Source organism: Numenius arquata, chromosome 9 (assembly GCF_964106895.1).
Source record: "Numenius arquata chromosome 9, bNumArq3.hap1.1, whole genome shotgun sequence".
NCBI classification, from domain to species: Eukaryota; Metazoa; Chordata; class Aves; order Charadriiformes; family Scolopacidae; genus Numenius; species Numenius arquata.
The window spans coordinates 61,211,621-61,239,536 of NC_133584.1; the positions used below are offsets into that span (position 1 = coordinate 61,211,621).

The 27,916-nt window shown below is 52.2% G+C and overlaps 1 protein-coding gene across 2 annotated transcripts; it reads left to right on the plus strand.

The window, feature by feature from the left end:
• The first annotated feature begins 252 nt into the window (after window positions 1-252).
• On the plus strand, window positions 253-27,587 carry HADHA (hydroxyacyl-CoA dehydrogenase trifunctional multienzyme complex subunit alpha). Of its 2 annotated transcripts, XM_074153970.1 has the most exons (21): window positions 270-357; window positions 3,313-3,354; window positions 4,533-4,574; window positions 4,663-4,733; window positions 5,530-5,663; window positions 6,839-6,977; window positions 7,970-8,089; window positions 8,171-8,273; window positions 12,728-12,850; window positions 13,508-13,626; window positions 14,504-14,560; window positions 17,534-17,643; window positions 17,931-18,065; window positions 18,431-18,602; window positions 19,245-19,331; window positions 21,884-22,024; window positions 23,095-23,163; window positions 23,497-23,692; window positions 24,577-24,691; window positions 25,781-25,926; window positions 26,970-27,587. In XM_074153970.1, the coding sequence occupies exons 1-21, from the start codon at window positions 270-272 to the stop codon at window positions 27,113-27,115; spliced, it is 2,355 nt and encodes a 784-aa protein (XP_074010071.1). In that variant the 3' UTR covers window positions 27,116-27,587. The 2 variants fall into 2 exon arrangements, with proteins under 2 accessions (XP_074010072.1, XP_074010071.1); XM_074153971.1 differs by lacking the exon at window positions 3,313-3,354 and having other exon boundaries at window positions 253-357.
• The last annotated feature ends 329 nt before the right edge of the window (window positions 27,588-27,916 follow it).

Below are 27,916 nucleotides of genomic sequence, written 5' to 3' on the forward strand. Positions count from 1 at the left end.
CTGCCCTGCCGCCCGCCTGAGGGACGCCGCCAGTCCCGCAGCCCCTTTCCGCTCTCCCCACTGCACTGCCCGCCGTTCCTCCTTCGGTGTAGAACAAGAAACGCCCGAGCCTCCGCGACGTGCGGAGAGGAGCGAGGGAGGCGGCAGCCGGCGGCGGCGGAGCGGACAGGCAGTGCGGCGGGCAGCCGCGGGCGGGGCGGGGCTGGCGGGGATGGGGTGGCCAAGCCCCCGGGCGGCCTCTCCCTCATTCGACCTCGCGCGCAGCAAAGATGGCGGCGGCGGTGCGCGCTATCGGCAGCCTGGGGCGCTTCACGGCCGCCTCCAAGTACAGCCTGGCCCGCCGCCCACCGCCCGCGGGTGAGACGGAGCCTCCGGGGCGGCGGCTGCTGCCTCCTGCGCCGGGGGTGGGGGGTGATGGGGAGGGGCAGGCGGTGGGAATGGGCGCGGTCTGTCCGGGTTGGGTGGGAGACCCACGCGTGAAGGTGGCGGGAGGAGATGGCCCTGAGGCGGGCGGGAGGGAAGGTGGCGCTGTGAGAGGCCCACGCGCGAGGGGGGCGCTGGAGTGGGGCGAGGGCAGGGTGTCACGGAGCGGGGGGCGGTTGTCACCGGGCAGTGTGGCCTCGGGAGGTGTCCCTGCGTGTGTCCCCACGGCCTGTGGATCATCCTGGCGGGTCCCCGATATGTCCCTGCTTCCCCCCACTACAAAGTTTTCCGAGGGCTGGGGGCCCGCGGGGGCTGTGGGTTTGTGTGTGCCCCCATGGGTGACATGCTCCCACGCCAGTCCCCGAGGCAGGCTGGCCTTCGCCGTCCCTGTGTCCTTGCACATGGGCATATTTTGGGAATCTCTGTATGGCTCTGGGGGTCCCTGTGATTCTGTGTGGGTTCCTTTAGGCAGGATTGTCTTCAGCACATGAGCTGAGCCACGGGGAGAGGGTGTCCTTGTGTCCTTACACACGTGCGTGTCCCCAGTGCCCATGTGTGTGTGCCTGGGAGGGGTGTCCCCATGTCCTTGGCCATCTGGATCCTGGGGCTGCCCTCCAGACACGCAGGTGTGTCTGTGGGAAGGGGGTATCCCCGCATGGGTGGTGAGAACACCCCCAGGTGTGTTTGTGCTTCCAGGTGCCCCACAGTCTGTCTATATTTTAGTGTCCAGGCGCCTCAGCCCTTGGCTCGTGCTCCTTTGCGTTCTGCCAAGCTGGGCAGTGTTTGCAGCGCTGGGTCGTGATGCTTCCTCGCGGAGCTGCCGAAGCAAGGAGTCAGCAGCTGCCCAGTGGGAGGCCGAAGGGAAGGCTCAGAGGCACTGGAAACTGCTTCTTATTTCTGTGCTTCGAAGGGCCTCGGTGTCTGGTATCAATGTCGAGCTGAAATCTAGGAGCGTTTCGTTCAAACCTAATACCTGTCCTACATGCCGTTGTTGGAGTGTGTTCGTACGTGAGCCGGTTGCTCCAGCAGCAGGGCGCTGCAATCCATAATGAGCAGAGCTGTGGTAACTCCAGCCATCACTCGGGCTGTTGTTGCTCCGATTTATTGTTCTAATTGGCAATATTCTTCCTCACAAACAGTCCCGGAGCTGCTGCAAGGACGCTGACACTCAGCATAATTAATAGCGTTGTTCTGCTGTAACCAAGTGTTTGTTAAATTAGATGCAAACCTTGCTGAAAAGCATGCAGAAGGCAGAAGACGGTGTGAGCTCCAGAGCTGGCCATACCTGTTGGGCCACGTGCCGTGCGCTAGCAGGTTCCCAGAGGGGATAGGAAAGCTCAGTTTGTCAAAGTTTCCCGTCTCCCGGCTCGCAGTTTGGCGCTCGGTGCCGTCAGGTACAGGCTGACAGCGTGGGCAGTCGTCCTGAGCTTCAGCTGGTGCTCGGTGTGGTCCAGGGCTGCAAGAAGGCCTTCCTCCTGATCCATCCATGGATGCTCTTCCCACTTCAAGTGGCATGTCGCGTCGGGGTGAGTGGAAGGGCAGGAAGGGGAAGTAGCTGAGGAAATGATGGAGAAAAGAGAAAGTGGAAAGAAACGGGTCACAGCTGGGCTGCAGGGAAGGGGTGTTCTCCGCCCTCTCCTGCATCCAAGTTCTCAGCAAAGTGCTGAGAGCAACTGTCTGAAGTGTTGGTGTCCCCGTCTCTAGACGGTCTTTTAATTGGAGTGAGTGAAGTAGTGAAAATGGAATCGATATCCAGGGCTTTTAATTCTAGAGAGAATGCTAATGGAACAGCGGAAGCGTACATCTGGGCTACTGCTTCCTTCAGGGTTGTGAAGGGGGATTTCTGTGGCTCTGATCTTGGCAAGTTACCATTGTACTGCTGAATGAATCGACGTCTAAAGCAGATGTGCTGGGACTGCCACCAAGGAAATGTGCTTTTAGTTTTACGCTTGTTTTCCCACAAGTATTCTGGGCTCTAAAATAGAATACTGTCAGGCTGAAGAAACCTCACTCAAATATTAATTAGCTGTTACTCTGGTGGCAGTACCTTTCCCAAAACAGTTTATATTAAAATGTAGTGAACTTTGTTCAATCATGCCCTTGATTAATGTTATTGTTTTCCTACTTCATATCTTTTGTTTTGTTATAAATGAAAGGCAAAGTGGAATTCAAGGTTTTCGTGGAAGCAGGCTGTTGGGAACTGGTATGACAGAGGGGAGAGCATGTTAGACCATAGAAGGAGAAAAAAGTTAATTAAGCCATTCTTTTTTTACTTCTAATGGAGATTGCATTTTTTGCATGTGTTGTAGTTTTTACTGATGTGCTGTTCACCTTCCCACGTCCCAGGCTCAGCAGACGCCTGGCTGCGGGTGTGGAAGGAAAACATTATCACTTGCCTTGCAGCTGAGATGTGTTTGGTCTGAAGCTCCTCCCTGCTGCGCCCAGCCAAGTGGAGCAGTACGGGATGGAAGGGAATGAATTTGGTAAATCAGTTCAGCCCTTGCCTTCTTTTTAAAGTAGTGGAGCTTTAAAGTGTGGTGGTTTTTGCGTTAAAATACTGCCGTTAAAAGCGTGTCGTATTCTGCTGAGGAGCGTCTGTCGGCAGAGAAATTGTTGTCGGACCAGGCTGACTTTTGTGGGAAATGAGCTTTGGCATTTATTTTCATGAGTACTCGAGCATACAAAAAATTTAGGGAAATCAATGTTGGGTACAGCAATCACAATTTGGGTGTTGTCCTAGTCAAAAGTGACTTTAAAGTAGCTTTTAAAAATGACTTTAAGACTTTCCCAGAGTGGAAACCAGTTGAGTCTCTGCGGTGCTGTGGGCACATGACAGGCACACAGACCTCTTTGTCGGGACAGACTGACACTGAATTTCCATCCCCGCAGCATCGCCCCGTGTATCCTGGGCTCGGGGAATGGAGCGCAAAGGTCAGTCCCTGCTGCCAGCACCGGGGACAAGGTGGAAAGAGGGACAAAGTGCAGCCCCGAGCCCATGTCACGGGGCCGCGGGAGGGGGAAAACACCTCCTGGTGAGGTGCAGGCTTCTGGTTTTGGGCTTGTTTTCCCTGCACTGGCTTTTCTGCCCTCTTGCTGCTGGGAACGGGAATGTTTCATTCCTGAGCACTTTATCAGCATTGGGCAGTAAAACCTCCCCTGGCTAAATGGCTGCGTTCCAGTTGGTGAATGTGCCCACGGGGCTTAAGAAGTAACGCTTTTACCAGGTTTCAGACTTGAAGCAGCTTTGGCAGGGATTCAGCCTAGATCTGTGTTAAGAGGATCCTCTCGGTCAAGGTCAAGGTCGCTTGAATAGAACTGAGATTTATGGGTGTAGAGAGATCAACAGGCCAAATACATTTTCTCCGCAGAAAAAGGGGGATCTGGGATTTATGAGTCAGAAAAGCGTCATTTCACTTGTGGACAGAACTTCTTCCTACTACGGTCTGAGTTTTCTGAGCGCTTTGAAACAAGACAAGTTTGTCTGGGTGCTTCCATGTGTAATCAGTAGAGGTGGGTCGAGCGTTTTGTGGGTAGCTGGAGGCGAGAATAAACACGCCGTGTGCTCTTTTGGTGGCTCACCAGATGTACGCCCCGAGATCTGTGAAGAAACACTGGGGGTGGCACCACTCACTGGCGCAGGAGGGTGTTTTTACAGAAATATTCTGGGGTGGTTGTGTTTGATTTGCAGAGAAGTTAACTTGCAGGCTTGAAACTCTCCAAAGTGCAGCCAGGTCTCTGGCTTAGTGCGTGAAGCAGCGTTGAACTGGGCATACGCTAAAGGCAAAGCACCCCCATGTGCCGCTCACTTGCTTTCGTCAGCTCTTTGGGGGAAAAAGGCTTTGATTTATTTTTTTTTTGCCCGCAGTTTGGCATTGCTGGTATTGGCCGCTGCGGTGTGGAATCTGTGCTGTGAAGGTCACTTCAGTAGCGTGGAGTCTGCTGAACTCTGGTGGTGGCCCAGTCCAAGCCGCAAGAGGAGGAGCTGGCTCATACTCAGGATTTTCCTAAATGCTGTGCTAATGAGGGGAGAGGGGAGGATGCGTTAATAAAGGACAGTTAAGCTGAGACTACTGAGAATTCCTGTAACATCTGCACCATCTTTTCTTTAGGTTATGCTTGCCGTAACATCTCCACCTCCACCACGCTCCAGAGTAAGTGCAAAGCTTTTCTACGGGAGTTGATTTTCTTTCTTCAAACCCACTGGGCGTAAGCAGATAACACATTTCTGTTTGTTTGCAGACAGAACCCACGTTAACTATGACATCAAAGGAGACGTCGCTGTTGTGCGCTTCAACACGCCAAATTCAAAGGTACCGTTTTGGCGGGTAATAGGCATCAGTGGGAACGGCAGGAATTGTACAGAGAAGGCATTGAAAATGCTAATTTAAGACTTGAGAACTTTCCTGACCTGCAGCCTTGCAAAGTTCCCAACAAAGTAGAAATAGGAGAGCGAGCGTTTAATGAGACATCTGAAAATGCCTCCTGGAAATATTTCGTGTGTACTAAAGTGACTTGTCTCTCGCTGGCACAAGAGATCGCTAAATCTTATTAAGCTCTTGGATTCAAGGTGGTTGAGGAGAGTGTCCATTTTACAGGAAAAAAAAAACAGCTTAGAAGCTCATAAAATCTGTGTTTGAGGTCACAAACCCGCTGTTGGTAGGGTTAAGGAGGAACTTCTTAATAACAGATTACTTGCTGACCTGCTGCAAGGTTTCATCTTGGAGTTTTTTTCTCACCGTATTACGACACAAGATGAACTAACTTTTATAGCAGACCTGGTCTCAATTTGAGCGCCCCAGAAGCGCTATAGTTGTGCCAAGCAGTGGTCTGCCTGTTGGGCGGATTCCTTTCCTTTTTTTTTTTTTTTTTTTTTTTTTTTTTTGCAGAAGGCAAATCTTGAAGCGCTCTAGAGCTACTGCTGCTCCAGGCAGATTGGAAAGTCCATCCAGACCTACCATTGGCTTTAGCTTTATATTGTCAGTCTGTTTTCTGTGCACGTTTTCTGGTGATGGGATGGTTGAGTCCAGAACTTAATCAGAGATTAAGCTCCGCTGTCTGCTGGGCTCCCTATTTATGATGCTGCTCCCCTTTTTTCGCTGCCTTCAGGTGAACACTTTATCCAGACAACTCAGCGCAGAGTTTACTGAGGTGATGAATGAGATCTGGGCCAATGAAGGTATCAAAAGTGCCGTCCTCATCTCTTCGAAGCTGGGCTCTTTCATTGCTGGAGCGGATATCGAGTAAGTATGGGGGTGTTAGAGCTTTCCTGGGGCTGGTGGTCTGGTGTGCTGTGAATTCCAAGCAGTTTGTCACCGAAGTGGCCCCAGGCAGAGGCTGGGAATGAAATCTGTGTGTGCAGGGTGCCTCACTTGCTCAGATGAAGTTAGGACCTTGATAAAGAGGAACGTGGCAAGTCGTGAAACCCCATTTGGCTGTAACACTTGGTCGCTCCTTCCTGCATGCTGGGGTGCAGCCAAGGAAACCCTTCCTGGCTCTGGGGCGAGCATTGTCCTTTGGTTTGGGAGACAACAAGAGCGGATAATTTACATGCAAGGCTTCATTTAGGCTGGGTTTGAGGGCCTGGCAGCCCGCCAGCGTGGCCCCTCGATGAGGTAGGATCTGGCTCTCTGCCCCATGGAGCATCTCAGCAGCCTCCCAGGCGATTCAGCATTGGGGAGCTCTTGTGGGGTGTGGGATCACCCTTTTGGGTGCTCTCACTGGGACCTCGAGTGCCCTTGGCTTCTAGTTCTGCCATTACCCAGGACAGAATAGTTGTTTAAAGACATGAAAAGCCAGAAAGCTCTGAGGAAAGAAGGTGAATTACAAATAGGCCCTTCAAGACCTTTTTGGCTGGCCTTATTCAGAGGCAGATATATGCTGCGGTGGGAAGGAGGCAGTAGCCTGGTGAGCAGAGCAAAAGGGCAAGCTGCATTTAAGAGATGTCTGCTGGTCTCAACACCACAAGCCTCCTGAATTGTGCCTGGCAAATGCTGCCAGCCTCCCCAAGAATAATTAGCACAGGGAGTCTCTAATTGGCGGAGCGCAACGTCGGAGCGCTGGCCATCTGCTCCTCTAAAAACTGATCCCGGGCTCTCCCCTCCACCCTTCCTGGCAAGTGCTTTGAGGCTTCCTCTGGCCCTTCCTCCTCTCCCCCGAAGGCTTTCACAGCTCTGACACAAGGAAGCTCATTCACCGCCTGCAGGCGCAGCCCCCGTGCCTTAACCCCCCTGAATTTAGTAGTCTTTCTGTGTTGTCTGTTAGTGTAAGACTCGAGGACTAAATAGCTGTTGCCTGTCTGTCAGTCCCTGGAGCTTTGTGGGAAAAGGGGAATGAACTCCTTGAAGCGCTCTCCGTTTTACTGCTGTTTTCTCGGTGCTTTTCCAATTCTGATCGGCACTTCTGCCTCCCCTTGCAGCATGATTGCAGCCTGCAAGACTGCTCAGGAAGTGACTCAGCTCTCTCAGGACGGACAGAAGATGCTAGAAAAAATTGAGCAGTCTCCAAAGCCCATAGTCGCTGCCATCAGTGGCACCTGCCTGGGAGGGGGACTGGAGGTATTGAACCCTTCTGGGGCTGGCAAGCAGCAGTGGGAGTCGATAGCGCCGGGTCTCTATAAACTATCCCAACGATGCCTGCAGGACTACTCGGTGTGAGAGATTTGAGACCTGACGTGGGCTCATTACATCCATTCAAATGAGTTTGTGGCAAGTTAATGGCTTGGTTGTGCTTCAGGGCTCTGCCACGCTAATTTTTCCTGCTTCTGCTAATCAAATATGAATCTCCGTGGGCCCAGGCTAATATTTAGATGAGCATCCCAGGGAAAAACCGGCTGTTTCTGGCAGCCGTTGGAGCTAGATAAATGCTGCTGGCAGAGTCCAGACTGGAAATTGCTGCTTTTCAGATGAACTGGGGCTCATATCCCAGCAACTTCTGTTCTTTTAGAGGTTGTTGTAGGAGGGATGAGCGTGGGGACGGTGGCCAGTCTCCACCCCTGCCTGCGTACTCTGTTCTGTTGCTTTGGCTGGGTGCAGTATTTGCTTCGTAATCTCCATCTAGGATTTTGCAAACTGAAAGGATCTGGGTTAATTCCCGGAGCAAAGTTGTTACTAAAACAGAACAACTTGTGGGAACGGAGTCTCTTCAGTTGGGTACTGATTTCTCAAGCGGTTACAACTTTTTACAGGCACTGTGGTGACAGATGTGAACATGGTGATCCAGATAAACCAAGTATCGTGGCTGATCTGTAAATGGGACCGTGTTCTCAGTGTAGGGAATGAATTTGGCTCTTGATGGTCTAGATGAGATTTTAAAGTAGCTTGGCTCAGTTTGGGAGTTTCATGTTCACGTCGTAGCTGATTGCTGTCATCTGCCGCTGTGCGCTTCTCTTGCTGGATGAAGCCACCCATGAGCACAGAGGGAATTTGGGAATTGGAGTAGGGTCGGGAAGAAAGTTGAGGCAGTGCATAGAAGAGACTTTTGTGATGGCTGTCCCATTCTTCTGTGGCCTTTCACAGGGAAACCTTTAGTTTTCTCTTCCTTTTTTAAGGTTGCCATCGCCTGTCACTACAGAATAGCGACAAAGGACAAGAAAACAGTCTTGGGAACACCTGAAGTGATGCTGGGTCTCCTGCCAGGGGCCGGGGGTACTCAGAGGCTGCCAAAAATGGTAAGTAGGAGAAAAAGTTTACTTGATGGCCCCTTCTGCATGGCTTGCTCCCATTCTGAGACCCCCTTTCTTCCCTTCCAGGTGGGACTTCCTGCTGCCTTTGATATGATGCTGACCGGAAGGAACATCCGTGCTGACAGAGCAAAGAAGATGGGTCTAGTTGACCAGCTGGTGGACCCACTAGGTCAGACGTGATGCCTCTCATTTGCTTGATCTGCTGCCCGTCAGTTAACCCTATCACCTCGCTGAAATGGGTGGAGAAGCCACCGCTGCAGAGTCCTTCCCACGCTCTGCAGTGCGATCTCCATTCCCACCTTTGAGGAATGTGCGTGGGGACCTTGAATTGTCAGGCTCCTGCTGAAGTGAAGTGAGTAGGAAAAGGTTAGCGTAGAGGGCAGGCCTGCTGGCTCTCTTGCATCAGCTAATTATACAGATAAGAACCTGCATTCCTCATTTATCATGTCAGAGGGACAGATTGCAGCCCATAATGAAAGGAGAATAGGTGACCGATGTCTGCGTTTATGCTGCCTGCAGATGTTAATCTCTGACAAGATCTTGAGAAGCAGCCAACCCCCACAGCTGAATTGCCAACTGTGACTTCAAGTTGGATGCAGAAATTCCTTGCAAACTGCAGACCAGCTTGCACCTCCAAGTGCTGAGTGAGCTAGCGAATAATTTCTTGCTTCTGCTGTTCCTTCACCAGGCGGGGCTTTTTTGGAAGGTGACTAAATAGAGGAACAAACCCTCCCCAGCCTCCTCTGAAAGGTCTGAGCAGGCAGGAGTTAGGATGGAAACCACTCTCCCAGCTGGTCCTGCCACACAGTTGCACTGTGCTGAGCTTTGTTACCCCAGGCAGAGCGTGGCCAGAGTACCCTGGTGGCCCTTACCTCCTGTTATTTGAAGAAAATAAAATAAACAACAAAAATAAAGGTGCTGCTGCCTACCCTGAGAAGTGCAAGGGAAGCCTCTGTGCCAGTTCTGTCTCACGTGCCAGTGTTCAGCTGGATGAGATACCCTTAGCTGTGGTCTCACTTATAAAACAGGTCGGTGGTGCCCAGGCTCGAGCTAAAATTGCCTGAATAAGCTTTACCACCGTGTACTCGCTTCAATATGAATTGGCTTTTAAGAGCCAGCAAACGTGGCTTTTTACACCAGCGATGACACCGACTTGCTTAGAGGAAACCTGAACGTTCTGCAGAGCTGTTTGGAATCCTGGCTCAGGGCAGATAAGCGCATAAGGAGAAACACAAAAGCTAAATTCTGTGCGAGCGTTAGAGGCGTTCCTGGTTCATTCAAATAGCAGGCAGTGCCGGGAGCCCTTCTGCTGAGTATTCTCATTTTCATTCTCAACGTCTCGGGGAAAGCAGCTTTAAGTGGGGTGATGCTTTCACTGATTATAGAGAGCTTTGAAGGAGAGAGCCAGCATTAATCAGGAGGCAATTTCGTGGGGTGCAATCAGTTCTCCTTCAGCAGGGAGCTCTGCAGCATCCTCTTGATCTGTTTACTGCTCTGCCCAGATCTAATTCTGGTGTGTGCCTTATATGTAAGAAAGCAGATGTGAGTCAGCAGCTTGGAGCTCCGGGGTCGGGAGACTACAGAATGCTGAGAGGTAACCGCAAGTCAAATAAACCCACATATGTGGGCTTGACCCCCTTGAGTGAATAGTTCTTAAAGCTCAGACACAAATAAACAGCTCTTTTCTTCAGCTGCAGCATCAAAGTCCAGTGCTTGTTGGCATTGAACGCCCAAGGCACTGGAACAGGGAAATCAGGTGTTGGCATCTTGTAGCACATCAGGGCGCTAAAGCTGAAGGTCTTGGACCTGTTGCGTTGAAGTGGTGGGAAGAGAGTTTGGAAGCTGGTAAGGTTTGAGCTCAGAAATCCCAAACACTCTCAAGTTTCCAATAAATTCTCTAAAATCCACTGGGCATTGCTGAAATGCAGATTATGCAGCAGCTCTGGGTTAAGTTTCCTGAGCTGCTGGTAAAATGAAATATATTGTTTTGTTTGGACTTTTTCCTGTAGAATGGCTGTGAGATACTGCGGGGGTATGGGTGAGACTTCCTGACAGTAAGCTTTCTTGAGCTGGTCAAAATTTATGTGCTCCTTTGTCTGCTTCTTGCTGAGAGACGCCCCCAGTGGGCAGCGGCGTCTGGGGGCTGCTGAGTAAGCGCTCTCGAGGTTTTATGCCAAGAGAGCTGAAACCTTAAAGTTGAAGATCTCAGCTTTTGGTGGAGGGAGAGTAGTGGGAGGTGAAAGGAGGAGGGGGTTTTTCTCTGTTGTTTTTATTCTTGAAGTGTCTCCAGTCTCAGGGAATAGTTGTCTGCAGTGGTGTTTTCTTTGCTCTGGGGACTTTGCGCAGCATCAGGGTGTGGTTGGAGCAGTTTATAGTGAAGGTTAATGAGGCTGTCCAGCTGTAAGGATGGAATTGTCACCTCATCGGGGTTGTTCGGCTAGTTCAGAGGCAACCCAAGGCTGCACGTTCACCTGCAGGCTCCTTATGGTAAGGCTCTTTGTGCAGACTCACTAGGCATTACTCTTTCATTAATGACTCATTGTATTTGCCTCCAGCAGCTTTACACAACTGCCTTTTCAGCCCTGTGCTCTCTCCTCCTGTGCCGCTGGTGCAAGTCCTACACTTGGAAATTGGGCAACCCACCCTCAGAGATTGCTAAAACCCATTTTGTGGGGTTTTGTGTTGTGTGTATGCTTAATAGCGACTCAGTTGTGCAGCAGGTCAAGGGAGGTCATCCTCCCCCTCTACTCCACACTGGGGAGGCCCCATCTGGAGCACTGGGTCCAGTTCTGGGCTCCCCAGTTCAAGAAGGACAGGGAACTGCTGGAGAGGGTACAGCAAAGGGCTACAAAGATGATGAGGGGCCTGGAGCATCTCTCTGGAGAGGAAAGGCTGAGGGACTTGGGTCTGTTTAGTCTGGAGAAGAGAAAATTGGGGGGGGGATCTGATCAATGCCTATAAATACTTAAAGGGTGGGTGTCAGGAGGATGGGGCCAGTCTCTTTTCAGCGGTGCCCAGTGACAGGACAAGAGGTAACGGGCACAAACTTGAACATAAGAAGTTCCATCTAAACATGAGGAGGAACTTCTTTCCTGTGAGGGTGGCAGAGCCCTGGAAGAGGCTGCCCAGAGAGGACGTGGAGTCTCCTTCTCTGGAGACATTCAAACCCCACCTGGACACGTTCCTGTGGGACCTGCTCTGGGTGGACCTGCTTTGGCAGGGGGTTGGAGGAGGTGATCTCCAGAGGTCTCTTCCAACCCCATATCGTTCTGTGATTCTGTGCAGCCTCACTGTGCTGCGTAAGAAAGGAGAGGTGCGGCAAGAGGGAGGCAGAACATGTGAGTTCTGTTGAGATACAGGGGTGCAATTGTGCAAAGTAAAAGGCTGAGGGGTTAAAGGGCACAAGAAGATGGTCGGGTGGTAAAACAAGGGTCCAGAGAGGTGATGGGACCTCCATCCTGAGCAACATGTCCCCCAGCAAACTGATCTAATTCCAGAGTTGGGCCTAGCTTTGGACTTGGCCATGCTTGGGTCAGACCGGATGGCCTCCCATGTCCCCTTCCAGCCAAAGCTATTCCATGGCTCTGTGAAAGTATTGTTGATGATTAAGTGACACACTGCTGCTTGCTCCCATTGGGAGCCGGCGTTTTGACATTCCTGTGTAATGCCATGGATATTAAATGCCTTGGGGCCTTCACATAGCCGCCCGTTGAGCCTTTCCATTGTTGTTTGTAATCAAGAAAAGCCAAGCAGGCAGCAAGGAATAGAGTGGTAGCAATTCAAAGGAACATCATGTTGCTGTCTCATCCCTGCTTTTCTGCATCATCATCATCATCATCCATCAGTGCTGATGTAGTCACCGAGCTGATGTAGTCGCCAACCCACTTTCTGTGGTATTTGAAAAGTCGCGGTGGTCAGGAGAAGTCCCCGGTGACTGGAAAGAAGGAAACATTGCACCCAATTTTAAAAAAGGTAGAAAGGAGGACCCTGGGAACTGCTGACCTCTCAGCCTCACCTCTGTGCCTGGGAAGATCATGGAATAGATCCTCCTAGAAGCTATGCCAAGGCACACAGAAGACAGGGAAGTGATTTGAGACAGCCAGCATGGCTTCACCAAGGGCAAGTCTTGCCTGACCAACCTCGTGGCCTTCTATGATGGAGTGACTCCGTCAGTGGATAAGGGAAGAGCTATGGATGTCATCTGTCTGGACTTCTGTAAGGCCTGGGACACAGTCCCCCACAACATCCTTCTCTAAAATGGAGAATTGATGGGTGGAGTGTTTGGTGGATGAGGAATTGGTTGGATGGTCACATCTAGAGGGTGGTGGTCAACAGCTCAATGTGCAGGTGGAGATCAGTGACAAGTGGTGTCCCTCAGGGGTTCACACTGGGACCAGCACTGCTCAGTGTCTTCTTCAATGACATGGACAGTGGTATCGAGGGCACCCTCAGCAAGTTTGCGGATGACACCAAGCTGGGTGGAGCAGTGACATGCCTGAGGGACAGGATGCCATCCAGAGGGACCTGGACAGGCTGGAGAAATGGGTCCGTGTGACCCTCATGAGGTCCAACAAGGCCAAGTGCATCTTCTGCATTTCCTCAAGACTTCTCTTTTGTTCACAGGGCCAGGTGTGAAGACTCCAGAAGCACGAACGATTGAGTACCTGGAGGAGGTGGCAGTTGGCTTTGCCCGGGGACTGGCCAATAGAACTGTGTCTGCCAAAAGATCGAAAGGGCTAATGCAGAGTAAGTTTGTGGCCATCCTAGCCAAATCCCAAGGGGCTGTAGTGAGTGTAATCTGGCTTTGCTTCTCAGGGTTATGTTTGTTGTCCTACTTAATTCCATCTTCAAAACAAAGCTATTTCATGGTGTAATCGTCTCTTGAGCCAGGTGCGTTGGTAGAGAAGACATTGCTCTGCAGACCTGATCTTCAGGTGGTGTTGCCAGAGCTGCACATGGTGGCTCCTGAAGTGTGCTAGGAGGGAGCCTCGGGGAGAGAGCAGCAGCCACCTCCAGAGGACGATCCATCCTCAAAGCTTGATACAGAACTTGCTACTAGAACTTGTGTCACCAAGTGGGAAGAGGCTTATGGGTCTGCTCTGCTCTGATCCTCTTTAGCAGAGCCCAAAATGATGGTATCTCTGTGTGAGCTCTGCTCCACAGAGCTCAGTTTGTCAACGGCTGGATTAGGATATTTTAGCCCTAAATGAGACTCGTCTGTGGAACAAGCCCTAGATGCCCTTCTGAGCAGACCATGCTACATGTATCTAGATGGGTTTGAGGTGCATGTTGCTATTGCAGAAGCGCAATATTCAGACCTATACTCGTTATCTTTCCGGTTAATCATTTAAGGACTGGTTGTGCGTATAGCTGTGCTGAGAGGTGTTTTGTCCCATCTTGCAGAGATAACCGACTATGCCATGGCTCTTCCCTTTGTGAGGCAGCAAGTCTACAAGACAGTGGAGGGCAAAGTTCAGAAACAAACCAAAGGACTCTACCCTGCTCCGCTAAAGATCATTGAGGTAATCCCCCCTGTGAGGCCCAGGGAACAGCAGTGCGGGTGGATCTGAGGGATAAAACGGCAACAGCCAGAGGGAAAGTGGTTCCGTCCTTCCTCTGAAGACCACACATCCCAGTCTTCACAGAAGATCAGTCTTGTCAAGTGCTGGCTGTGTGGTGTATAGAGCAAGCGTGGTAAAATTCAGAGTAGCTTCTCAGGATATGGTCACCGGTTTATGTGGTACTGGTACCAGTAAGGGGAAGGTCCAGGATCCCAGTGGAGGAAAGGCTTAGTTGGAATACTTTGTCCATGAAACTCCCGGCTGCAGTTTTTCCAGGTTTCCTGTACAGTTTCTAAAGAGTTGGGTTAACCTGTTTGCAGCCAGGAAAATACAAACTGCTGTTTTCGTGGCCATAACCACTCAATGCTTGAAAAGCTAGTTCCCTGAGTCACCCAGGCGTTGTATTAATTGCAGACAGTGTCCACGGTTGAGTCCTTATTTTAAAGTGACTTTTCACTTATTTAAGTTGTTGCCGAGACTTCTCTAAAACCTGTGAATGAATGAAACCCCCTCTGAGTCTAAGAGCAGTGACGTTACAGGAGCACAGTCCTACTGAAAACAATTCCTGAAGCCACAAGATACGTGTAAAAATAACCTGATGGAAAACTCCTTGCCATCATAGTAATATCCATGGTCTGTGCTGGAAGGACAGGGCGATTCATAGCTCTGCTTCGAACGGCGTGGACAGGACCCAGCGAGCCTGAATTGTGCCTGGACTATCAGGGAGGGGTCAGTGGTGAACACAGGAGGTGCAGCTCAACAAGGGATCTCGTTAAGGCGTAGCTGTCGGCCCACACGACTTAATGGCAGCATATCTTTATTGTTCTTCTCTGACTAGGTCGTAAAGACTGGTCTTGATCAGGGGCGTGACGCTGGATACCTCACCGAATCCCAGGTAAGGAGATGAATAATCAGTAAACTGTGTAGTCGGGAGGGATTTGTGTTGAACCGCACACAAAGGACAATATTCGTCACAGGCCGCTCAAAGCGGTGTCTTGCCCCTGCCCTGGGAAAAAGGCCTGTCCTCAACAACAGAGCTGTTTGTCAGGGTCCTTCGTCTGTGAAAACAGCTTATGCCTTTTCTCGTTCCTCTCTGTGGTACCTTTTTGAGTGGGGAATACCCAGATGGGCTTCACCTGAGAGGTGGGGATGCTGCTGTCACTCTCGTCATTGTGTCCAGGCAGTTCGGTGCAAAGAAATAATTTCTTCGAAGAATTAACTTTCATTTTTCCCTGTGTTCTATTTACTCTGTCACCTTTTTGCACAACCCTCTTTGTTCAGGGTGTTGATTCTCCATTACTCTTGTTTTACTGCTTGTACTGTTTTCCAGTCCAGGTGCTTTGCACTGGTCCTTTTTCACCCATTGGGTGCTTCTGAAAATTAGGTGTTTTTTTTCAGTAGTGGTTTCTCACCCAGAACAGGACTTCACTCTCCTTATTCCTTGGTCAAACTTACTTATTTAGTAGCCACTCCAGTCAGCGTACTGGCCATTCAGGGGGACCTCAACACACTGTAGGACTGGGCAGACAGGAACTGTGAAGTTCAGCAAAGGGAAATGCCAAGTGCTGCCCCTGGGGAGTAATAACCCCATGCAGTAGCACAGGCTGGTGGCCAGCTGGCTGGAGAGAGCCCAGCAGAGGTCCACGAGGGTGGTTAAAGGCATCTGGCACAGGAGGGGAGACTGGGAGAACTGGGACTGGAGAGGAGAGAAGGTTTGTGGGGATCTTACCAACATGTGTAAATACCTGGTAGGAAGCAGTAAGGAAGGCAAAGCTACGCTCTTCCCAGTGGCGTCCAGAATAAGAGGTAATGGGCACAAACTGAAATGGGAAATTCCACTTAAATATGCAAAATGATTTCTTTTACTGTAAAGGTGATTGAACACTGGAGCAGTTTGCCCAGAGAGGCTGTGGAGTCTCCCTCTGTGGTGATGCTCAAAACTCAACTGGGAACAGTCTGAAGCAGCCTGACCATGCTTTGAGCGGTGGGGTGGGACAAGACAATCTCCACAGGTCTCTTCCAACATCACCTATTGACTGGTTCTGTGATTCTGTGAAATAAGCCTCTATTTCATTCTTCCCTTTCCTTCAATTCTTTAGTTCCCTGGCACATGGCTCGAGTTTAGCACCAGTAACAACTGTTAAGGGAAGTAAAGTCTTGTGGCTTGCTTGTGTGTGACCCCTTTATTACACACACGTGCACACAGAGTCTTTGTTTTCCCATGCTTGTTCATCCTCAGCCATCTCCATCCCTCCCTTTCTCTGCCTTAATAAACAACCTGCCCCTAATTAGTCTTTTTTTTCCTCACTAGTCCCCATTTTGCTACATCTGGACTCAAATTTGTGATTTCTGGTACCGAAGCAGTGATCCTGGCTGGGCAGGGCGTCACTGGTGTGGTGGCCTGGGCACTGCTGGCTCGGCAAGACCTCACTCCCCACAAGACCCAAAACGCTCCCATCTGGTTATCTCTGTGTTTGTGTCATCTCTGACGTCGCAGCCCCTTAAAAACCACTGGTGAAATCCATCTGTTCCCTGCAGTTCTCACTGTGATTTTCAGCAGCTTCTCACACTGCTCTCTGTCACATCCCACCGTGCTTCGTAGCTCCGTTTGTTCCCTCCCGGTGCCAAGGTCCCGATCTGAGATGTAGCTGTCTGTCTCCTACCTTACCAGTGACCTCCTGGGTACGCCCCGTCTGTGCTGGTTACACATTCCACCCACGTCTGGTCTGCTGCTCAATAAAAGGCTTGGGATACTCTGTTCCTTACAGAAAAGAATGAATGTTGGGTTTTTTTCCCCGAGAATAGCAGCAGGATGGAGATCTTCCCAGAAGCCTCTAAAGAACAATAAGTGTCAGTGTCGTGTCTTTTCTAATGCCTCCCTCTTTCCCCCCAGGACAGGAGACTTGCAGATTCTCTTCCAGGCTTTGTGTCGGTGGTATTTTAACAAGACTCTCGCTCACGAGAGGAAGATAGAGCCTGCTCTAAACTACGTCGCGTTGGCGGCTCTCCTGAGCTGACTTGGCTCAGACAACATTAGTTTTCTATCACTTTACGCTGTCTTTTGTCTTCCTGACTGTGTTCCCGTCTCACCCGGAGTGCTGCGAGGTGGTGCAGGCCTTTGGTTTTGTTGCCTGTCTGTGGTTCTCCGAAGATAGTATCGGTCAGTGAGAATTGGCCTGTTTAAAGATTTTGGTTTTTTTTTTTTCCCCTCAAAGTCTGAGGAGACTCCAGGGAGTCTCCGCAGGGAGCCGCTGGGGTGGTGGCCCCAGCTATTGCAGGGTGCACAGGGGGCAGAAAGGGTCCCAGTCAGTGAAATACGGTCCTGCCACTGGGAAAGGGGAGGCAGAAGTGGCTCTTGCATTGATCTCATAGGAGCCAGCAGCAGCCGAGACAGCCCGCTTGCTTCTGGCTTACCCTCAGGCCAGTGACCTGCCAGGGAATGCTCCTCCCAAAGCTGTGCTGGGAGGGTGGAAACGAGCTGGGAACTATTTCCTGGATAGGACGGAGATGGATGTGGAAATACTGTGGCTGCTCTTGTTCCCTGTGCCCCTCCAGACACGGGTGTTAGAGGTGGATGCTCCTTCAGATGCTTTAAATTATATTGTTTATGGGAAAGGGCGTTGAACAAGCAGTTTCCTATTGCTTTCCAGCATTCTGTATGGGAGGTGGTGGAGCAAAGTGGGCTGTGCTTAGCACAGAAGGAGCTTCTGTGCAGAGGATGCGTATTCCCTGTGTCCGTTCTTCCTTTTCTAACCAGGTCACCAGTCTGTGGCCGGGCTCTCCCCTCGCCGCGTTTTTGACGTGTGTGCTGGAAGCAAGACGGCTGTTAAAGGCCAAACTCTCTGCTTCCCTCTCCTCTTTCTTCCAGAGCTTTGGCCAACTTGCCATGACCAAGGAGTCCCAGGCGCTGATCGGACTTTACCATGGGCAGGTGCGCTGCAAGAAGAACAAGTTTGGAACACCTCAGCGAGAGGTCAAGTAAGTGGGGTGCCTGAGGAGCAGTTGGAGGACCTCCGTTGAAAGGCTCTTGTGACCAAGTGGCCGGGAGTCCTGAAAATCAGTGTGGCAAGAGCAGAGAGATTTCCAGCCTCCACGAGGCCAGACTTCTACAGTTTGGAGGTCTCTCACCCACAAGTGAGATCTTCTTGTGCGATCTCATTAAAAATAACACCTGGGTGGACAGGATCGGTGCAGGTCTGACAGCAATGATGGAAATTCAGCTGTTTCTAGCTCTGAGTGTGTCTCCCGGGTCCTTTTCTGTGCAGGACGCTGGCGGTACTGGGAGCAGGGCTCATGGGAGCTGGGATTGCCCAGGTTTCAGTGGATAAAGGACTGAAGACCATCCTGAAGGACACAACGCAGCAAGGCTTGGACAGAGGACAGCAGCAGGTCTTCAAGGGGTACGTGAGTTAAAAGGGATTTGCTCAGCATGGGATGGGGCTGCCTTTAGTCCAAATACTCCCCTGCTTTCAGGCAGTCAGGAACTCCTGACACTTGTGTTCCTTTGGAGTCTTCTACCATCAGATATCACAGAAATGCTTATTCTTTTAAGGTTACCCTATGCAGTGTGCTGGGATATTGCTACGAAATAGGCCCAGTCTATTCAGCTTTAGCTCCTTAGGTAGGTAGACAACCTAACAGACCGTTGCTTTAGCTTCTAGATTTAGCAGTAGCTAAGGATGCCCTTGGTGTTTGTGGTACACCAGTAGCCGTGGTACACCAGGCTGGCCTGCCCAGGGATGGTGACAGACCCCTCCTTCCCTAGGCTGAACAGCAAGGTGAAGAAGAAGAGTCTGACGTCGTTTGAGAGGGACTCCATTCTCAGCAACCTGACCAGCCAGCTGGACTACAAGGGCTTTGAGAAGGCAGACATGGTGATCGAGGCTGTGTTCGAGGACATTAACATCAAGCACAAAGTGCTGAAGGAGGTGGAGGCTGTGAGTATCGGTTCTGAGCACCTTGTGCTTGATGTGTGACCCCTGTGGAGACTCGGGGTGTCCTGTCCCGTGCTGCTGGCTTTGTCACATCTTCTCTGTGCTGCTGTTTGGTGCTTGGACAGCCTTCCTGCTCACTAAGGATATTCACTGTTCAATAAGGAGCCACATTGTGACATTCCCTGGCTCCTGGGAGCCTTTCCAAAAAAACCTTTCGTTTTTCTGAGCACATTGATGTGACAATAATGTCCTTTGGTGTCTCCACAACTTACAGTCCTTTACTTAATATGTCTAACTTGCTGCCACTGCTGTTTTCTGTTTGAGAGCCCATTTGGGGAAATATCTGTGTGGTAAAAGAGCTGCCTGTGCACCTTCCTGAGGTCCCTCCCCGCAGTGTCTAATGCGGTTGCGATGGTCTGGCAGAAACGTGGGGGTTCTGAGACTAATATTGCAGACCTGGGGAAGAGTTCAGGGGAATTCAGACCTGGCTGACTTGGGCTTAATTAGAATTAATCTCTAATGCTGTCTCCTCTGATGGAGAAAATCAAGTTTGCCTTGTTTGTTGGGGTTACTGGGTGCTGGTACTGGTCTCTGGGGGCTCTGCACGTCACACTCTGGATCTGACTCTTCCACCCCCTGCCACAGGTGATCCCTGCCCACTGCATCTTCGCCAGTAACACCTCTGCCCTCCCCATCAGCCAAATCGCTGCTGTGAGCAAGAGGCCGGAGAAGGTGAGTACCCAGTGTCACGTGCTTCCTCCTCAGAGCGTTAAACAGCTCATCCTCTGCCCCCAGGGCAAGCCTGGACCGAAGAGCCTGTGGTCCTCGGGCAGATAGGAAGGAGAAGAAGGTGGTCTAAGGCCCAGGGTGCTGTTGGTGAGGCAGGGTGCAGCAGGGAGGTGAGGGCACTTCAGGAAATGTTAATGTGTGCAGGGGGGCAGAGAAGCTGTGGAAGGACTCAAGCTGAGAGAATTCCAGCCAGGAAGACTTCAGACATTTTGATTAGATGTGGGAGTGACTTCCCATGATGGGAAAATGCCTTCTCAAGGAGAAGGCACTAACCCAGCAGCAAAAAAGGAAGAAAAATTAGTGGCTGGAAGCTGATCTCAGAGGTGCTGAAACTGAAACCTTGGTGATCTCCTGAGGGGTGGTGGGGTTTTCACTCTGCCTCCAAATGATCCATAGGCCACAGAGATGCTGGGAGGGCTGGAGCCCCTCTGCTGTGAGGACAAGCTGAGAGAGTTGGGGGGGTTCAGCCTGGAGAAGAGAAGGCTCCGCGGAGACCTTGGAGCCCCTTCCAGTCCCTCAAGGGGCTCCAGGAAAGCTGGGGAGGGACTCTGGATGAGGGAGGGGAGCCCTAGGAGGAGGGGGAAGGGTTTGACACTGAAAGAGGGGAGATGGAGATGAGATGTGGCGAAGAAGTTCTTTGCTGTGAGGGTGGTGAGAGCCTGGCCCAGGTTGCCCAGAGAAGCTGTGGCTGCCCCATCCCTGGAGGGGTTCAAGGCCAGGTTGGAGGGGGCTTGGAGGCACCTGGTCTGGTGGGAGGTGTCCCTGCCCAGGACAGGGGGTGGCACTGGGGGGGCTTTAAGGTCCCTTTCAACCCAAACCCTTCTGTGATTCTGTGTGAACAGGATACCAAGAGCAACAGCAGCTTGTGGCAGAGGTTTGGAGCAGAGGACTTCTTCATCCCTTTGTTTATAAAGTCTAAACAGCATGTAAAGTAGCTGCATCCTCATCCTGTAGCCCAGGCAAGCACAGCTGAGCATGGACAGCTGGCAGATCACACACAGGCCCTGCAGGAGACCTGTGCCCTTTGGGGAGCAGCAGCAGGAGACCAGACGTGACGCTGCAGCATCCAAAGTAATGTGAGGGATCTGCGTGATGGGGTAGAGTTACCTCCTGAGGGCTAAGCATCAGTCTAGGGCTGCCTTGATTTTAAATAGGGGAAAATGTTTTCCCCCTCCTTTGAGGAATCTGCTTTGGTTACCTTGGGCTGCAGAAAAAGCAAGGAAAAGCAAGCAGGTCACTGAGAGATAATCCCATTTTCCTCTGGACCAGGTAGGATGGGAAAACTGTAGCAGTTTGGGGAAAAGAAGGGTGAAGCTCTGGAGCTCAGGTGGAAAGTGTCACACAAATGAAAAGTGCAGGTACCCTTGGCTGGTTCCCTAAACCCCAACAAGGGTCTCAGTTACTGCCCCAAGCCGTCGCTGCTTGTCTTCCCACAGAAGTTCTGTGGCCATCTGCCAAGGCTGTAGAGCAACAACGTGTGTCCCTGCTGTTGGAGGTTCCTGTGACCTTCGTGAGCCTCTCCCTGCTTTGCTGTCGGGCCTTGGGTGCATTGGAATTGCAGACTGAGCCTTGTCTGTTCATCCTTGCAAATAACATCCTCCTGCTGGATAAATCACCTGTGTAATGGCTCTTTATGGGGAAACAATTAGCGTATTTTCTTTATTTCTGCAGTCTGCAGCTGTCCTGCAAGGTGCCTCTGACTTACACAGACCTTAGTGCCAAGTGTAGCTTCCAGGAGGCATGGAGGTGACATGCTGATTACACGGTCCTGTTAAGAAAGCGAGGCATGCAGCCCAATAATCTCCACACAAATGCTGCTCCCAGAGGAGGGGTGCGCTTCCCTCTGTAATTAGTTTCTGGAAACTGGTGCCTTCCCACCCTTAAATTCATGACCAAAAAAAAGAAATGAAACATTCACAAGCAGAACACAGGGAATTCTGCTCCATGTCTGTCTCTGTGACTGCTTTTCCACTCTCAGAGCCCAGAAGAAGCACCACCAGGCGTGTGGCTGCGCTGCCAGCTCAGATGGTACCCGCAGATCATGCAGTGCTTCTAATTTGCCTGAGAACTGAGCTCAGCCAAGATCTCCAGACAGGTTTTGCTGCCAGTTTATTAACGAGTACAGAGAGAGCTCTTGGTCCCGTAAGGATTCTACCTAAATATGGGTTAGTGGTGTTTTTTATCAGTGTTGGGTTGATGGTCGGACTCGATGATCTGAAAGGTCCCTTCCAACCTGGACAAGTCTATGATTCTGTTCTGTGATTCTATAAATCCTCACTGAGGCAAGAGCTGCTACGTCCTTGGGAAAGCCAAGGAGAGGAAGTGGAGATGGAGAGCACTCCTGTTGGAGAGCGATACAGCAGAGCATGCGGCTGAATGGGTGCTGCAGCCCACACTGGCCTGCTTCCCTCTGCCCTTGGCCACTTGGCTCGCCCAGCCGGTGACTCTGGGAGCCAAAGCCTGTCTTTTAACCCTCCTCTCTTCCTTCTGCCCAGGTGATCGGGATGCACTACTTCTCCCCCGTTGACAAAATGCAGCTGCTGGAAATCATCACCACAGACAAGACGTCCCAGGACACCGCTGCTTCCGCTGTTGCTGTGGGCCTCAAGCAGGGCAAGGTCGTCATCGTGGTAAAGGTGAGGGAACACTGCACAAAATACGAGCTGGGGTAATAAATAAAATGGCAGGGTTGTGCACTGAGAGAAGGCTGAGATGTAGCTGTGAACGCTGAGAAGTAAAAATGGAGGTTAGAAGAAGGCAGGCACCCAAGCTGATCCCTCAAGTGTCCTTTGAAGCAGCCATGGAAGGCCAGAAGGTGCAGGAACAAGTTGATCGGCTGGCACGAGGAGCTGGCAGCCTCGCTACACACAAATTCCAGGAGGCTGAAGTCTGTCCATCTGAGATGGAGCAGAGTCTGGGCAGGACTCTCACCACCTCTTCTTGCAAGTGGCAAGGACAGAGGGGCCTGTGAGCGGTAACTTGCCTCTTTTTGGGTTCAGATGTTGTGTGAGAGGGGACAGAAATGCAGAGGGGAGAGCTGTCCAAGCAGAGGGAGAAGGACTGAGCACAGCGAGGCAGCAGTTGAGAACAAACTTTTCACTGACGTATGAGGTTGCCGGCAACGCTGAGCAAGTCTCTCCTGTGCTGCTGGGAAAACTGGCTTGTCTAAAAGTGCTCTAGGCATCTCTAAAGGCCGGTGGAGATGCTTCTAAAACCCTCATCCCCACATCAGATGCTGCCCTGAATCACAGTCTGCAGCTAATCTGTTGCTTCCTGACTCGGTGAGCGATATCAGAGGTGAAACAACTGGTTTCTGCCTCTTTCACTTGCGCTGAGCACCCGTTTCCCCCTGTCAGCCTGTTGTGCTTGGTGAGGCAGGGGGACTCCTGCAGCCTGCTTGGGACATCCAGGTGCTATTTCCAATGAAAACACTCTGGTTGGAACTTCCAGGGAGTAAGTTCATGGAAGTCTTCAAACACTACTGATCCCTACAGGAAAAAAAAAAAAAAAAAAAAAAAAAAAAACAACAAAAAAAAACCCCAAGACTATTCTAGCAGTGGATAAGATACTGTTAGAAATGGAGTTCAGTGTGTCTGCTCTGCGCGTCAGTGCCTGGGCTGCAAAACACAGGTTTTGTGCTGCCGAGAGAGGCCGTGTTCCTGCCGTTTGTGCTCACCCGCCTTCCTGCTGTGCTCCTCTTCCCTAGGACGGGCCTGGCTTCTACACCACCAGGTGCCTGGGGCCGATGCTGGCAGAAGTGGTCCGAGTTCTCCAGGTGTGTATCCATCCTGTCGGCTACCGATTATCCACCAAATAGTTGGGTAAACTCTGCTTTCTCCTTGCCCCCCATCAGGCTGATGCCAGCCCTGGCTAAGAAGGGAGGTGGGTAACCAGCCCCAGTGCCCTTGGTTGTCCCCAGCCTGCTCTTGGCTGAGCTGTGGTCTGATGGGACCTGATGGGGCTCTTTCCTCCCCACACAGCACCAGGGGAGAGTCAGGAGTGCTGCAAGTACAATTAACAACAGCTAACGGGGCTGGTCGCAGGCTGTGGCCCCAGATGAGCAACGGCTCCCCCAGAGATAGCATTGCTTCTCCTTCCATTCCTGCAGGAGGGCATTGACCCAAAGAAAATAGATGCCATCTCTACAGCCTTTGGCTTTCCCGTGGGTGCTGCCACACTGATCGACGAGGTGGGTGTGGACGTGGCCACGCACGTGGCTGAGGACCTTGGCAAGGCCTTTGGCGAGCGCTTTGGAGGAGGCAGCATCGAGTTGTTCAAGCTCATGGTGCAAAAAGGCTTCTTAGGTGAGACACTGGGCTGCTTTAATTGAATGTGTTTCCCCTTTGTTCAAGGAAAAACACTAGCATCCGTCAGCCTGTTCTGCCTCGGGTGGGAGCAGTCGGAAGACAGTCCTGGGAATGGGTTGGGAATCCTTCTCAGCTGTATCCTGGGTAGACCTTTGGCTGCAGCCAGACCTTTCTTTGCAGAAACTGCAGCAGTGGGCAAAGATGCTGCCCAGAGCAAAGGCAGCAGCAAAGTTCTCATCAATCTCTGTCTGGTCCCTTTGTAAAACCTGCACTAGTGCTCTGGGGCAGCGAGTGGCTGGAAATCAACGTGCTTGAGCAAAACAAGCCCTGAGCTGAGCTGAGCTTCAGAAGCTCTGTGCAAGGCAAAATTATGTCCCTGTCCACACAGTAGAAGCTGTGCCTGGGTGGCACTGGGTGCCAGGGGCAGCTGTGCCTGTGAGCACACCAGGAAGGAGCAGCATCCATCAGTGGGACCTGGGCTTGGGCCGTGACAGCTCTCACCCTCCAGTGACCCTTGCTGTGACCAGGCCCCTGGCAGCGAGGGTTACTCAGGAGATCTTGTCATCTCTGTCCCTTGCTCCCAAGGATTGTGTCTTTTTGCTGCTGTAACCATGGAAACAGTGGTGTTATTTGACTGTCCTCTGGACCTAGTGAAGGCATCAGGGCCTGGCACAGTGGCAGCATCGTGTCAGCTGGATGTGGGTCCCCTTCCCTCTGTCCTTGCTGAGGCAGCAAACAGGCTCCCTCTGAAGTGCAGAGAAGCTGCCTGTGCTGGGAGGATCTGCTCGTGCAGCAGGAATCACAAGAAGATCAGAGGAAAAGGTGTCACGAGCAAAGGGGACACGTGGCAGGATGTGACTCTCTCTTTTTATCCCCGGCAGGTCGCAAGGCAGGGAAGGGCTTTTATGTTTACCAGGAGGGGGTGAAGAACAGGAGTGTGAATTCTGGCATGGATGAGATCCTGGCGCAATTCAAAGTGCCGGCCAAACCCGAAGTGTAAGTAGCTGTGCCTGGTGGGGGCTGGCTCTCCCCCCTGCCCGGCTCCTCCTGCTGCCTCGCAGCAGGAGCTGCACCAAGCAGTGCTGGAGGATGTTGCTGGACACAGAGTCACTCCGGGTGGCATTTGGCTGTCCCCAGCTGGCCAGGCTGATTGCTCTGGAGAGCCTGTGCTGGCAGGAATGAAGCATCCTCCAATTTATCAGCATTTGCTTGAGCATCTTTGCAGAAAACTTCTCTGTGGTGGGGGTTACCAGGGCAGGAGGGTTGGTTCAGCCCTTGCTGTGACCTTCCTGGCCTTGGACCTGTTGTACTCTACTCCTGCCCCTTTACTCTGCCCCGCTGAGGCCCCATCTGAAGTACTGTGTCCAGTTCTGGGCTCCCCGGTTCAAGAAGGACAGGGAACTGCTGGAGAGGGTACAGCAGAGGGCTACAAAGATGATGAGGGGCCTGGAGCATCTCCCTTACTAGGAAAGGCTGAGGGACTTGGGTCTGTTTAGTCTGGAGAAGAGAAGGCTGAGGGGGGATCTGATCAACAGCAATAAATACTTCAAGGGTGGATGTTAAGAGGATGGGGCCAGTCTTTTTCCAGTGGTGCCCAGTGACAGGACAAGAGGGAACGGACACAAACTGGAACATAAGAAGTTCCATCTAAACATGAGGAGGAGCTTCTTTTCTGTGAGGGTGGCAGAGCCCTGGAAGAGGCTGCCCAGAGAGGTGGTGAAGTCTTCTTCTCTGGAGACATTCAAACCCCCCTGGACACGTTCCTGTGGGACCTGCTCTGGGTGGACCTGCTTTGGCAGGGGGTTGGACTGGATGATCTCCAGAGGTCCCTTCCAATCCCATATCATTCTGGGATTCTGTACCACCTGGCATGGAAACATCTGGAGCAGTCCCCATTTGGCCTGATGAAGCCTTTGCCATTCTTGGTTGCCTGCCTCAGGTCACAACACAGAGCTTTGTCCTTGTCCTCATGTTGATAGGGACAGTCTCGGTCTCATCTCTGTCCCCCATCTGTGCTGGCTTCACGTGCTCCTCCACCCAGCTGCTGTGGTACCTGCCCAGCCCTTACAGACTCTTTCCTTGCAGCTGCACCGACGAGGACATCCAGATGCGCCTGGTGACAAGGTTTGTGAACGAGGCAGCCATGTGCCTGCAGGAGGGGATCCTCAGCAACCCTGTGGAGGGAGATATCGGTGCTGTGTTCGGCTTGGGCTTCCCGCCATGCCTGGGAGGTAAGGGGGTTTGGGCTGGGCTCAGAAGCTTTGTAGTGGCCTTGCGTAGTGGGCTGTAGCCACTAGAGCTGTTAAGGCTGGGTTTGAGCTGCAGTCTGACAAGCCTGAGCCAGAGGTTGCTCCAGCGTTCCCACCCTAGGAGAGGTGGTAGTGAGCCTGAGAGCTGCTGTGAGATGTTTCTGCTAGGGCTCAGTGGAGTTCCTCTGCTGCAACAGCTCTTTCACCAAGCTGTGGCTGGTGACAAGGGACACTAACCAGGCCATGTGCTGTGTCTTCAGGTTTGAATAAGAAGGCAGAGCCATGCTGGCCCTGGCCTCATCACCACTGCCCATGAGAACTTCAAAGGAAGAGCTTTTACCATGCCTGATAGTCATGGGGGTGTAGGTGGGATGGGAGATCCACAAAAGCCCTACGTTTTTAAGAAATCCCTGGCTTCTGTGCAGCTGCATCGTGCTTGGAGAAAAATGTGGCTCTGGTGTCTACTCTCTTGCCACTGCTCCTTGCCTGGGCAGGCACCTTGCAGCATTTCTGGAAACCTGGTCTCGTGCTGCACATAGAGTTGAGAAATGGTGACCAAGGACCTTCCGTTCCCCGCCCATGCCCTCACACAGAGAGAGAACGCTGAGCTGACAACCTCAGCCGTGGTGCGCAGCACTTCTCAGGCCAAGGTACTTGCTGGGTCCAGCCAAGACCATGGGCAAAGTTCTCCTGGACCCATCTGTGACCCCCCTGGGTGGCTGTGGCCATGGCTTGGGCAGTGGCTGAGGCACGAGCTGAGGTTTGGGTCGCAGCTGAAGGATGCTAAGGGCTCTTGGGCACGAGGTGGTGCTTCTGCCAAGTACCTAGTGCTTCCCCTCCTTGGGCTGGAGGCGCGTGCTGCTGCCACGGCATCAAAGACTACCCCAAAATATGCCACCTCAGGGAGCAGGGTCCTGCGTCGCCCTGCTGAGAGATGGAGGGGATCTTCTAGAGAAGAACAGATTGTCCAAACCCAGTGCTCTCGCGCTTCCTTGGCCCAGACGTGTCCCTTTTGTCCACGGCAGGTCCCTTCAGGTATGCAGACTCCTACGGAGCCAAGCAGCTGGTGGACAAGCTGCGGAAGTATGAAGCTGTCTACGGCTGCCAGTTCACACCGTGCCAGCTGCTGGTGGACTACGCCAACAGCCCCAGCAAGAAATTCCACCAGTGAGCGTGGCCCCGACACGCGCCGACATCTCCAGCCGGGACCACCGGGCTCTCCAGCGACACCCCCTTCTCTGTAGGTTAATCTGCCCAGCCCCCCCCGGGGCGGGGGGAGGCAAGGGGAGGAAAGGAGGGTGGCAAGGGATTGCCTCGTGGCTTGTAGTCATTTCAAAGTGCCTTATCAGCTACTGTGTGTTGGGCACGTCCGTCCCGTGCCAGCCTGGGCCTGGTGGCTCCTTGCTGGGAGAGAGATCTTCTTCTGCATTCACCTCCATGCTGCCACCTCCAGAGCTCCTGCTTTGGCTCCAGCTGGCCCCAAGGCCTCGCCTTTCCATAAACCTCCGGCAAAATAAATCCCCATCTCCTGGGTTTGGACTCCATGCCTGCTTCTCCTCCCCTCTCGCTGGGGCAGCGGCCTCTCGGCACCGAGGAAGGGAACCGCTCGAGTGGGAAATAAAGCGTTCAGGCAATCCTCTGGGATCCTCTCCCTGCTTCTGCCGCCGGCGAGACCCAGAAAGGGGCTGTCCCGCGGTGGCTTTGGAGGGTGGGGGAAAGGCAGGGAATGGCGGCAGCGCAGAAACAAAGACCGTCTCTGTCACCTCTGCCATCCATCAGGGGCTGTGAGGAGCCTCCGGCTCTTTTGTCTGGCCCCAAGCGCTGCCGCCGGGGTTATCCTGGCAGATGGACCCGCCTGTAATTGCAAATCAAGTGGCCAAGGGCCAGAAGGGTCCCCCCCCGTGGGGAGAGCTCAGTTTAAACTAAAAGGCTTTAAATCTCTGCCCACCTGGCACTCATTTCAGGGCCGGTC